We start from the raw sequence: 12,239 nt of genomic DNA, 5'->3' as shown, positions 1-12,239 counted from the left end.
CGCATGCACTCTCACGTATACAGACGGTTGCTGCTTGCCGTACGCACAGGTGTCCACACGTATTCCTGTTTCAAAGCAAGAGGGAGGACATAGACTAAAGTCTTACTCTAGATAGCTATACGTATTTTCAACGTTAGTTCCTGTTTTTTCCGCAAAAACGCAACACTATTATTTCACATAAATATAATGTGAATCACTTTCACTATTTAATTTTCTGTTTTAATAAATTACTCTTTAATATAAAAAGTTATATTCTATTTTATATTAAAGTATCATAAATATCATATTATTAAATTTATTAAATTATTTTCCAATCTATATCTTTCCATTGAGTGATCCGTGACAAAGTTTCGTTTTCGAAGAGATAATAAGGAAGGAACAAAATATAAAAATCACTAATAAATATTAAGAGGGCAGCACAAACCAATGTGAATATATATTATCATCTTTTGAACCTAACTTAAGCTGAAAACAAGTCATAGAGACAGGCATTATTTTGACCCGTCAAGAATATCTGCGTTTACTGCTGATATCGCTTTGAACGTCGTAATAACAAATAGTGAATCCAGGATGAATTTAACACCAAAATCATTTAAAGAAAGACGTTCATTTGGTGAGCAGATAATTTAAACTATTAACTATAAGTTTTTTATACTTGAAATTAAAACAAAAAAAAGCTAAAACAAAATGCAAAGTATTTCTTCGCGAAATTTTATTTAGTTTACAGTTTAATATTTTTATTTTATTGATAATATTATTATATAATTATATATTCTATCATAATTATTATTTCAAAGAATTACGTTCATTTCTGAAAATTAATCTTATTAATTTTAATGCATAATATATGATATTAAATGTAATAATTTTAGATATATTATTATTTTTTTTTATAAAATATTGATAATTTAAACAAATTTCATCTCAAAATTTAGCACAAAGGGTTGCAGATGTAGAATTAATTAGACAACATCATCCAAATAAAATACCTATTATTGTTGAAAGATATTATGGAGAAAAACAATTACCTGTATTAGATAGATCTAAATTTTTGGTACCAGATTATTTAACAGTGGCAGAATTCATCAAAATTATTAGGTATATATTTTTAAATTTTGCTTACTATAAAATTCTTAAATTGTAAATATTATTAATTATTTATAATTAATAGACGTAGATTACAGCTACATCCAACACAAGCATTTTTTCTATTAGTAAACCAAAGAAGTATGGCTAGTGGTAGTATGACTATGGCACAACTTTATCAAAGAGAACAAGATGCAGATGGTTTTCTTTATATAGTATTTGCTAGCCAAGAAGTATTTGGCCATTAAATTCCATCATTTTAGATTAAAATCTAGGTATTTAAATAAACAAAATATTACTTTAATATTATAAAAGAATTAATAATTTTTTCAATATTGTAATATGTTTACTTATAGGTAAGAAAATTTTTTCTTAGGATATACTATGTGCTAAATATTTTTAAGGATTCTTAAGAAGAACTTGAGATCTAATATAACTTACATCTGCCTTTAACTGAATATGCAGAATCTTTGTGATCGACTTGCAGTACCTGCTGAAATAATTAATGGAACAATCATTTGCGTGTAAAATTATTATGATGCTTTGGTACACAAATCAAGTATATTTTACATAAGCTAAAGTATAAGATTAATTTTATTGCTGAAACACATTTTTATGATTTTTTGATTGCTATAGATAATAACTATATCAATCATTAGTCTCAATAGATAATAGAAATATCAATATTTATAGTTAGTTATAACTAATTTGAATTTGTTCATTTGTATTCATCATATGAATCTAATAGATTTTAAATATTTATGAAAAAAAAAGTAATACTACATACAATACAATAATAAATAGTGGCCAGTTACATGTAATAAATTGTAAAAAATCTTTATAAGCAAAAAGTGAAGTCAAATCTTATTTACATTCTTTTGTAACTATTATATAAATTATGTAAGAAATGTTACAATTATATATATATATATATATCAATATATATAATAGTATTTTATTATATATATCAATATTCTAATTTTTAGTTTATCATTATTTTAATTTACAGCATTTATATATTCTAAATAAATTAAATTGTTAGTAGATACATGAAATTTTAAAGAGTTAACAAAAAAAATATTTTGTTATTCATATAAAAAAAAATATGTATCTTCTATAATTAATTTATCCTATTCATAAAAATATTTTAATGAGAGTGTTCATGCATATAATAATGCAATATACATATATGTCATGTATTAATATAATGTGATAATATTATTATATTCATATCTTTATTATTACTACAATATATTTATATCACAATATACAACTGAATCTTTTATTGTTTGCTTATAATTTATGACAATTATTTTGACTCGTGTCTTAAAATTGAAAATAAGCTCAGTTATCTTTGATCTGCATAAATTAAATAAGAAACAGAAAGTACCTGGCATTGTAAGAATAAAAATAATGATCATTGCATCAATGAAACAATATAAGATTAAAAATTCAACATTTTCAGCATTGTTGATTTTATTAACATCAATAAGTATTTTATGTAATAATAAGTCATCTCTGATATTAATTTGATACAAATTGAATTTACACTTAATTTGATTATCTTAAACTTCTTAAATGATTAATATAAAAATATAGCTTTCTAATATATATTTTTAAATTTCTTTTATATTTTAATTAATAATTTAATTCAATAATAGTAATAAAAATAAGCCTTTAATTCATAAATAAATGAATATTTCAATATGACATTGAATAGTATTGATATTAATAATATTATATATATTATATAAATAATGGCAATATTAACAAAAGGTTATTAACATTTGTATAATGAATTTATGTATTACATAAAAAATTATTTACAATAAATAATTTTTTGCAATACAATAAATATATTGTTATTAAATTTGTATCTTAAATAATTTTTTATTTCGACATTTAGAAATTTAAATATAAATTAAGTAAAGACGAATATGAATATGAGATAAATGAATCATTTCGTGATATATATGCTTTAAATTTCACTATTCGCATATATATTTCACATGTTTTTATATTTTTATATATTGTATGTACATTATATGTTTATATATTTTTTTATTCCCATTAGTGCTATATTTGTTTATTTTAATTATTAATGAGAGAAATTATAAAATTATATATAAATTAATTGGAGATAAAATTTATTTAAACATAGATGATGTATAGAATAGATTTACTATTCCATATATTTTTTATCCTATATCTCTATTCAAGAATATCAAAATTCCCTGAACATTTTGATGTTATTTTTAATATTACCTCAAATATTCGTTTTATGTATCATAATATATTATGTATTATATTGACATATTTTATGATATCGTTATCCGAAAGATATTATAAAACCGAAAATATCTATATTTTTTATAAAAATAATAAACAAATTATACTTTCAAAAGAAAGATGATGAAAATATGTTTAGTTAATATTTTCCATCTTCTAAGCAATATGCACTAAGAGTAAATATAGACAATGATAAATAATGAAAGAAAGATAAAAACAGATAAAAAATTTTAAAATCAGCGCCATTTTCAGAATACCGAAATTAATATACAAGAATTATAAACAAATTATAAAGAAAAAAAGCAAATAGTAGGAAACGAATAGAATATAATATAAATAATAAAATATAAATAAAAATAGAACCATCAGCGCCATCTCTCGATCAAAAATATTTAAAAAAGAATTAAAAAAGAACTTTTCATAATTTTGATATTCAAGAGATGGCGCAAAATTAATTTTAATTCTATTTTATTTTTGAAAAAATGTTTTTAATATTCAAGAAATAGCATTAATAGTCAATTCTTATCTTCTGTTACTCTTCTTCTCTCATTATTTTTTCCCTTTTTTTATATTTGTTTAATTTAACAATATTGAAATAACACTGATTCTTCGATTTTTATCCAATCTCTGTTTTCACGTTATGTTCTGCTCTTGTCTATATTTGCTCTTAAAGTATATTCAAATTGCAGTTCAAAAGACAATAATGAGACATAATATTTTATTATTTTCTTTAACTTGTTAATTAAAAATCTTAACAAAATCCATTAGATTAAATTTTATATTGAAAATATATAATCAATTAAACATGTCTATTTTGTACATTATATTATACATATATATACAAACAAAATGTTAATATATTTGTAGAACACTTTTAAAGAATCGAGGCTAAAACGAGGCTAAAAATTAGCATACAAAAATTTTAATTAAAATTTATTTATTGAATTATAAGTATTTAAAGTCTGCATTAAATAAATCGATTTGATAAAATTCTATTTCTTTATTATATCGTCTTGTTTTATATAACGTGAAAATATATCTCACAAATATATTAATGAAATCCATAATAAAATACAATTGTTCTTTTGTATTGTACCAAATCGTATATGATACAAAACTAAGGAGGTTACGTGCATATTACATATATAATCTTCAAATTCTAAAGAATATTACATGTAACTCTGTTTTATACTTCGTCTATGGTTACATCCTTTACCATCATAGCAACATTGAAAACAGTTCTCAAGATTACCGAAGATCCGGCGCGACATACAAATTCTGCAATAGAAGTTTGAAATCGTTGATCTGTATGTAACCATATATCGATGGCAGCAAATGCATTGTTGAGTAGCTATAAAGGTGAACAGTGGGGTTAGACTCGGGGGAAGGAGGCAAAGGAAAGGTAAAGGTTAGAAGAGGTTATGAACTCTAACCCACGGATAGTTGACGAAGTTTAGTTGCTGCTATGAATTGCCCAAATGATGCATAATCAAATTTGTCATCGTTATTAATAATATAGGTAAGTCCTTATAAAAATGTATTTTTTAATGTTTAATTTTTTGTTATCCTTTTGTCGATACTTAAAATTTCAAACGCTGGCTCACTCATATCATGTCAATTCCTTTAATAAATATAGTACAAATTATTTACATTATTTACTTTAAATAAAATAATAATAAATAAAATATTCTCGCTTAATGACAACATAAAGATCACATGATATTTTGACATTGTAATTATGAAATTCTGTAACTCTGTTGATAATATTACTTTGTTGATTATTTTTTGACTTGAATATTAAATAATTTTCAAATTAATATTCTATATTTGTCATACACAATATTATAATATATATAATATACATACAACAAATTCAAATATTTGTATCAGTTTTTTACGAAGAGAATAAATTTAAAACTTCACATTGTGTAAATTAGAAATGAAAATATTAAACGTTAACAATTAAAAATCTTGAAAAATATTTATATTTTTTTTTATCTTTAAAAATAAACACATTTGCGTCATTATTTATTCTTTTAAAGAATGATGCACATTTATGAAAAATTGATTATGATAAAGTAAAAAGGAAACAATAATATGCAATTAGTAATATAATTTTAACGCAGCGAATAGAATTACAAGATAAATCTGTGTCGATACAGTGATCAAGTAGGTAGGAGGTAACCTTCGGACCCACGAGCGACCTTTACCTGTGAAGTCCGGTCGTATAGAAATAATTACTCTCGAATGACTATTCTTCTTCACTGATGCTGTTCCAAGAAATCTTTAACTGACTTGGAATGATCATTCGAAAGGTTATAAGCCAACGTAATATATTTAGAGAATACGAATTTAAGTAATAAAAAAAACATTATTTTTAATAAAAAAACAAATAAGTATTATAATTTTTATATTTTTATATTAAAATAATTAGAATTATAAAATTATTATTATAATTTTAGACGATTTATCGAAATTTAAATTTATTTTTATTTCAAAATATAAAATTCAATTTATAATTATAAAATATAATTTTCTTTATTTTATAAATTTTGTATATTTTTGGTTATAATCATGATATATAGTACTAATAATCGAATTTAAGTTATAATTAGGATTATATTTTCTTTTTTTTTTTTATTTTTAATATCATACTGTATATATATTTTTTTTCATGAAAAAGATAAAATTGTCAATAGAATTTCGGTTTTCAGTTTTAGAAATTTATGTATTTTATATGTAGTAGAATATAAATGATGGCTTTATGTTTGTTTCTAAAAACAATACATAGGATATTTGATATTTACATAATATATATTTTTAATTTAAATTTTTGCTACTGTTTGCATTTGACCTATTCTCGATTGACGTCGCGACCTCGAGCCTCAACCGATAAGTCATCGCGGGCGTGTATTACGTGACATAACCTGTAACGCTCGTCGAGAGGCCACTATGCGGTCCTCTATAGCGAATGCTCTCGCTCAGGTAGAAAAGCAGGCAAGCGGGGCGAGAATGCACCTGGCCGGTGTGTCTTGGCGGTATACAAGAGAGTGACCTGCCAACCTGCCAGTACAGCGAACGGCCTGCCTGCGTTCACCTGCGCAAGGTTGCTTTTAAACTTCGACGTGGTGTTTTTGTGCGTTAGCGATTGTATTGAGTGAAACGATTTCATATATAGCAAATGTGTCATTTTGTCATATTTCCCCGATTTTAGTTTATTGAAACATTGTTTTTTTGAAACGCGAATATTATTCCGTGCGTATTATCGCGTGGCTAGCTACGTTATATTTTCAGAAACTGTGCGTGACCTGTGAGAGCGCCACCGCCGACACACGCAAATGCGGTGATACAGGTCGACCCAACAGGTAGTGTATTGTGTACCGTCCTCGAACTTTAATGTAAAGCACATCGCGTGTTTTCTAAGATCGGTGTGAAGAAAATGCAATTCATCTTATAAAATGTTTAAAATAATTAATCTCAAATTATACAAGTTATACACATATGTATAAAAAAGAATACAAGTAATGAATTTATGAAAAAATTAGAATTCTAGATATATAATTTCAATTGAGATTGACCTTTTTGTTTTTTAATAACATATTTTGAATTACTGTTTAGCAGACTATTCATTATGACGCATCAGATAGTATTTAAGATATGATCTTTGAAGTATAACGATAAAAGCAATCGCGATAAAATTTGTAAATGTAATGGTGACACGTGTCTAAACAGGTCAATGGCTTGAGTTTAAAAAAAAAAAAGAATAGGTATCATGTTACTATCGTTAAATTCTTGATCACAAAATGGAAAGACGATGAATCTCGTGTATGACACTTCCGTGAAATCAGATATGTGTAGTATTATTGATTACAAAGATAATATTGTAGACATTGATTTCTATTAAAAAATTTAAATTTAAATATAAAATTTGTAAAAGTATATTTTTATTCGAAAGTAATTGCAATTCTTTAGTTGAAAGTTTATCGCAATTAGAAAGGTTGAGAATACGCTTGATGTTACGACGTATAATGAACACAAGGTTTAAAAATGTTAACTATTTTGGAGCAACGGTACAGGCACCGTTTTCTCATGTTACTGCACTGACAGTGGTGACGAAGTCGGATCACGAGTGTATGGAAATGGACCATTCGCTCTATGACAGCCAGTGTAGCATGGCTATGGTATCGGCATGCGCCTAACCACGTAGCAACCTACGAACCGAAGAACTCGGGACCATCTCTTTCACTTCTTAAAATGGTAGGGGGAAAGGGTTGCGGCAGGTAGGGGCGGGCGGCAAATGCTCCAGTTTTCATTTTTATACCGCACCGATACTTAGGCCTTTAAACGATATGTTCTGTTTAGATGAAATCAAACTATATCATGATTTATCCAATTTTACTCTATACAATATTCTTATTATGTGTTATACAATTTTTATAGAAAAGATTTTTCTAAATTTTTTTTTAGATATGTTACAATTTAATCATTATGAAATAAATACTTAATTATTTATTCATTTGTTTAAATATAAATATAATATCGTTATTATTTCTTAGTAAGTATCAAGAAACCAAAAAACATTAATTAATGAATAAATTTATAGTTATTGATTTGTATATACTCAATTTTTTTAAACAAGTGATATTCATTATTTAGAAAATATATAGTATACGTATTATGATATAACTGCAGAAATATTGTACACGTTATACGAATCTTTAATTCAACGCGATTTTCTATCTTTGCAGGTAGAAATGGACAGAGATCATAGGGAACAACACGATCACGATAATATAAATGAAAACGAGGAAGAACAAAAAGTAGGAATGGATTTTCGTAATTTATCTCGTCATCATGGTGTGGATCATGTGGCTGACGTTGAAATAGAGGTGTTTAATTATTTCTAATTATTTTTCTTTAAAAAATCGATTCGAATATTATTGATGCATATTTTTAAATTCTTGGAATAATTAATTTATAATTATATATAAAATAATATATTATTTTTATTACAGCGGGATATGGAAATTGATCAAAATGATCGCATTGAAAATTTACAAGATGATAAACTAGATCAAAATATAGGAAGAAATTTTCATAATTTAACTCATCATCCCGCTATGGTGTGTTTCCGATATATAAATTTTAATAGAAATTAAATATAAAATTTTTATTTTTAGATAAGTTTTATTAATTATATAATACTTTATTAATGATATAAACATATTTTAGAGAGACATGGAAAGAGATCAAAATAATCATATTGATAATATACATGATGATAAAATTGATCATAAGATGGGGCGAGATTTTCGTAATTTGAGTTCTCATACTGGTATAGTTCATTTACACTCAGGAATTGAGCATTTAAATAATGTTGATGTAGAGGTAAAATTTTTATTTACTTATTTTTTAATTTCTATTGTCGCATATTTTATTTGTTTTACATTCAATATTTTTTAGGTAAAATTAGCGAGAGATGTTCGTGGTTCTTTAGGTTTGGGTCTATCATTAGAATTATGTGTAGTTTGTGGAGATAGAGCTAGTGGAAGACATTATGGAGCAATAAGTTGTGAAGGTTGTAAGGGATTTTTTAAACGTAGTATTCGAAAACAGTTAGGTTATCAATGCAGAGGAAGCAAAAGTTGTGAAGTTACCAAACACCATAGAAATCGATGTCAGTATTGTAGACTTCAAAAATGTCTTGCTATGGGTATGAGAAGTGATTGTAAGTTTCTTGAAAATATTAAAAATAAAATTAATTTTTTTTATACAATTATTAATATAACTAAATTATAGCTGTTCAACATGAGAGAAAACCAGTGTTAGGTGAATCAGCAGGAGCGAAAGTAGGAAATAGAAGTCCTAGAGTTAAACCAGAACCACAACAATCAATATCTGAAGCACCTCCAACTTGGGAACAACCTGAAAGTCCTAGTATGGAAGATCAAAGCAGTGATAGTGATCTCAGTGATGCATTAACATTAGCAAGAGAACGTTTACTTATTTCGCATGCATTGGATAGCATGGCTAAACTTATTGGAGAAGTATGTTATTTATATATTTATATTATATTTTTTATATTACAATATATAGCATTTTTAATATTATTATATAATTTTATTATATAGAGCGTTAATGGTTCAAGTGAACCAGAAGAAGAATGGACTGGACAATTAATTTCTGAACGACATACATTATTCGAATTAAGAGCTCCTAGTCCAGCTCCTGCATATTTATCAATACATTATATTTGCGAAAGTGCCGCTAGATTACTTTTTTTGTCAGTTCATTGGGCACGAGGAATTCCGGCATTTCAAGCATTACCGTAAGTAAATGAACAAATATATATATTAATTAGAATTACAAATGCGAATATTGAAATTATTAATATTTATAGATCTGAAGTTCAAACAACATTAGTGCGCAGTTCCTGGGGACAGCTTTTTACATTAGGCCTTGCACAATGTGCGTACACTTTATCTCTTCCAAGTATTTTAACATCAATAATAAATCATTTGCAAGCTAGTATTGCACAGGAAAAAATTACAGCTAGTAAAGTAAAGTCTGTCACAGAACATATATGTAGACTACAAGATTGTGTTAGTTCACTTCATAAATTGCAAGTGGATTCTGTCGAATATGCGTATCTTAAAGCTTTAACGCTTTTTAGTGCTGGTAAGTAAAATGTTAGTTATTTATTTATATAAAAGTTCTTTATTTTGAAAATGATATTTTTTTAGACAATGTCTTAGCCGGTGTTTGGCGTAAAAAAGTTGAAGTTTTACAAGAGGCAGCATGGACTGAATTACAACAACGTGTAGGATCTAACAGGCTACCTCGCCTTCTTTTAAGGCTCGCACCACTTCGTTCGATTAACCCTAGAGTCTTGGAAGATTTGTTTTTTGCAGGCCTTATTGGTAGGGTAAGCGTAGCTAGTGTCGTGCCTTATATTCTTACTATGCAAGATTACAAAGCTGAGCCTGAAAGTCATATGGGGTGACAATTACTAGTTGTGCAATGTAAGTCGTGACCTAAAAAAGTGATATCTATAAATATATACATATATGTTAACATTGAATGCCTTGAATATTTTTATATATTGAGAAAAGGAAAGAAAAAAATGTAATGAGGCAATATTGATTTTTATTTTTCATAATGAACAATAATTCACTTGCCTCTTCTTAAATAAAGCTGTTAAAACTCAGGGTAGATGTATTTTAACTTGTTAATCAGATATAATATCTAGTTTACAATATTTTGATGTTTTACATTTTTTTTTTATTTATTACAAATTCACTGCCTATTGTACAAAACTTTCCGTATTACATAAAATATTGGTAAAAAACATTAACATATTTGTAATTAAAATTATATTATTATTATTGTTATAATTAATATATAATTATTTTTTCATCAAAATTATATTATAAAATAAAAACTATAAAACAACAACAGCATTATAATATCATACGCTACGTCTTCGAAAAGTATTATTTGATCGAAAAAAAGAGAAAAAAATTTTAGCTTTGAATTTTCAACTAAAAAGTAAGTATCTGGAAAGTTTTGTATCGGCTTAATGTAAAAAAATATATGGGGCAATATATATTATAATCTATAATTTATTATTATTAGAGAATATAGCCCTTGATCGAATTAGTAATCTTTTATTTTATCAATAGAACATTTAATTAAAGTATTATAATTATTTTCGTATAAAAATATAAAAATATTATGTAAGAAAATTACTAAAAATTTTTTCATACATATATATTAAAATCTTGAAAGAAAATCAAAATGTTAGCTATATTATTTCTTTATAATTGCTGCATTTTCCGTCCGACTAAAAATTTAATAATGTTTTAGTAAAAGAGAACATAATTCAATATAAGTATTAGTACAAACATTTTGCGTTTCATTATAATTCTAATGATATCGTAATTTTATTAAGAATGAGTCGGCAAATGCACGTTTTACTTATTTTTTCTAGAAATTATTCATAAAAACTAATATATTTGTAGATCAATTTTATTATAAATTAAGCAAAAAGAAGAATACATTATAATTGAAAGAAAACATTATATTTGAATTGCCTTAAAAAATATAAATCGTGCAATAGGACTAATTCGAGTAAAATATAAACGAAAAAATAATTAATAATTCTATTTATTCTTTTTTTATTATGAAAAATAAACAAAATTCTTTTTTAAATTGAATTTATGTTATATATCGAGTATTATTTACTTTAAAACAGACAATAAAAATATATTTTTTATGAGAAGTAAAAATACTTATCAAGTTAAAAGAAATGAAGAAATAAATATGAATGTGTTTACTTAATGAAATGTACATTTTATATTTTGCTGTTAATTATATTCATATAATATTAAAAATAGATTATAAATACATTGTATTTAAGAATTAAGAAATATTAAATTAATGGTAGTATTGTTAGATGATAAGTTTGTATATTTAATGTTATCAATAACATGTAGAATATCGATATTTTTTCCGAGTTTTATTGTAACGAATTTAAATATTTTTAAACTATTCATAATTGTTAATATTCATAAAAATGTTTTGCTGATGAAATGATTAATATTTCCTTAAACATTTTTATAATTAATATGTATATATAATATTTCTAGCAATGTTTAATATTTAGTTAAACATAAGTATTTTCTCTAATTTGATAATCCAAAGATTAAACCGCAATATGTTTTTTTACAGATATTCCTGTAAATTATACTTGTTGATTAAAATCTGATATAATTTTTAGTAATTACCAATAGTATATTATATATTTTAATAAAAATAATAAAGTTTTCATAAAATGGCACTATAGTGCACGTACCAATAATGAT

General features: G+C 24.9%; 2 protein-coding genes across 9 annotated transcripts; both read left to right on the top strand.

Moving 5' to 3' along the window:
- The first annotated feature begins 461 nt into the window (after positions 1-461).
- On the top strand, positions 462-2,065 carry LOC122720516 (microtubule-associated proteins 1A/1B light chain 3A-like). The gene is made up of 4 exons (XM_043947281.1): positions 462-613; positions 936-1,098; positions 1,172-1,361; positions 1,443-2,065. Exons 1-3 carry the CDS (start codon positions 571-573, stop codon positions 1,332-1,334), a joined length of 369 nt encoding a protein of 122 aa, XP_043803216.1. The 5' UTR covers positions 462-570; the 3' UTR covers positions 1,335-1,361; positions 1,443-2,065.
- A 2,522-nt stretch (positions 2,066-4,587) lies between these two features.
- Positions 4,588-11,156, top strand: LOC122720366 (orphan steroid hormone receptor 2-like). Of its 8 annotated transcripts, XM_043947023.1 has the most exons (11): positions 6,154-6,481; positions 6,670-6,740; positions 7,483-7,632; positions 8,124-8,264; positions 8,391-8,498; positions 8,608-8,763; positions 8,839-9,103; positions 9,175-9,422; positions 9,507-9,703; positions 9,776-10,053; positions 10,119-11,156. In XM_043947023.1, the coding sequence occupies exons 3-11, from the start codon at positions 7,531-7,533 to the stop codon at positions 10,376-10,378; spliced, it is 1,755 nt and encodes a 584-aa protein (XP_043802958.1). In that variant the 5' UTR covers positions 6,154-6,481; positions 6,670-6,740; positions 7,483-7,530; the 3' UTR covers positions 10,379-11,156. The 8 variants fall into 8 exon arrangements, with proteins under 8 accessions (XP_043802959.1, XP_043802958.1, XP_043802955.1 ...); XM_043947020.1 differs by having other exon boundaries at positions 6,154-6,740; XM_043947026.1 differs by lacking the exon at positions 7,483-7,632 and having other exon boundaries at positions 6,157-6,481.
- Positions 11,157-12,239: the final 1,083 nt, after the last annotated feature.

This window comes from Apis laboriosa, unplaced genomic scaffold (genome assembly GCF_014066325.1).
Source record: "Apis laboriosa isolate Shangri-la unplaced genomic scaffold, ASM1406632v1 scaffold12_cov154, whole genome shotgun sequence".
Classification (NCBI taxonomy): domain Eukaryota; kingdom Metazoa; phylum Arthropoda; class Insecta; order Hymenoptera; family Apidae; genus Apis; species Apis laboriosa.
The sequence above is the reverse complement of the archived record's forward strand: the minus strand, read 5'-3'. Positions and strand labels throughout refer to the sequence as shown.

Coding starts and splice junctions, on each gene's coding strand:
- LOC122720366 (XM_043947023.1), top strand. CDS start 7,531: ATGACAGCCAGTGTAGCATGGCTATGGTATCGGCATGCGCCTAACCAC. Junction 7,633..8,123: donor CTCTTTCACTTCTTAAAATG/GTAGGGGGAAAG, acceptor CTATCTTTGCAG/GTAGAAATGGACAGAGATCA. Junction 8,499..8,607: donor TAACTCATCATCCCGCTATG/GTGTGTTTCCGA, acceptor AACATATTTTAG/AGAGACATGGAAAGAGATCA.
- LOC122720516 (XM_043947281.1), top strand. CDS start 571: ATGAATTTAACACCAAAATCATTTAAAGAAAGACGTTCATTTG. Junction 614..935: donor TAAAGAAAGACGTTCATTTG/GTGAGCAGATAA, acceptor CTCAAAATTTAG/CACAAAGGGTTGCAGATGTA. Junction 1,099..1,171: donor GAATTCATCAAAATTATTAG/GTATATATTTTT, acceptor TATAATTAATAG/ACGTAGATTACAGCTACATC.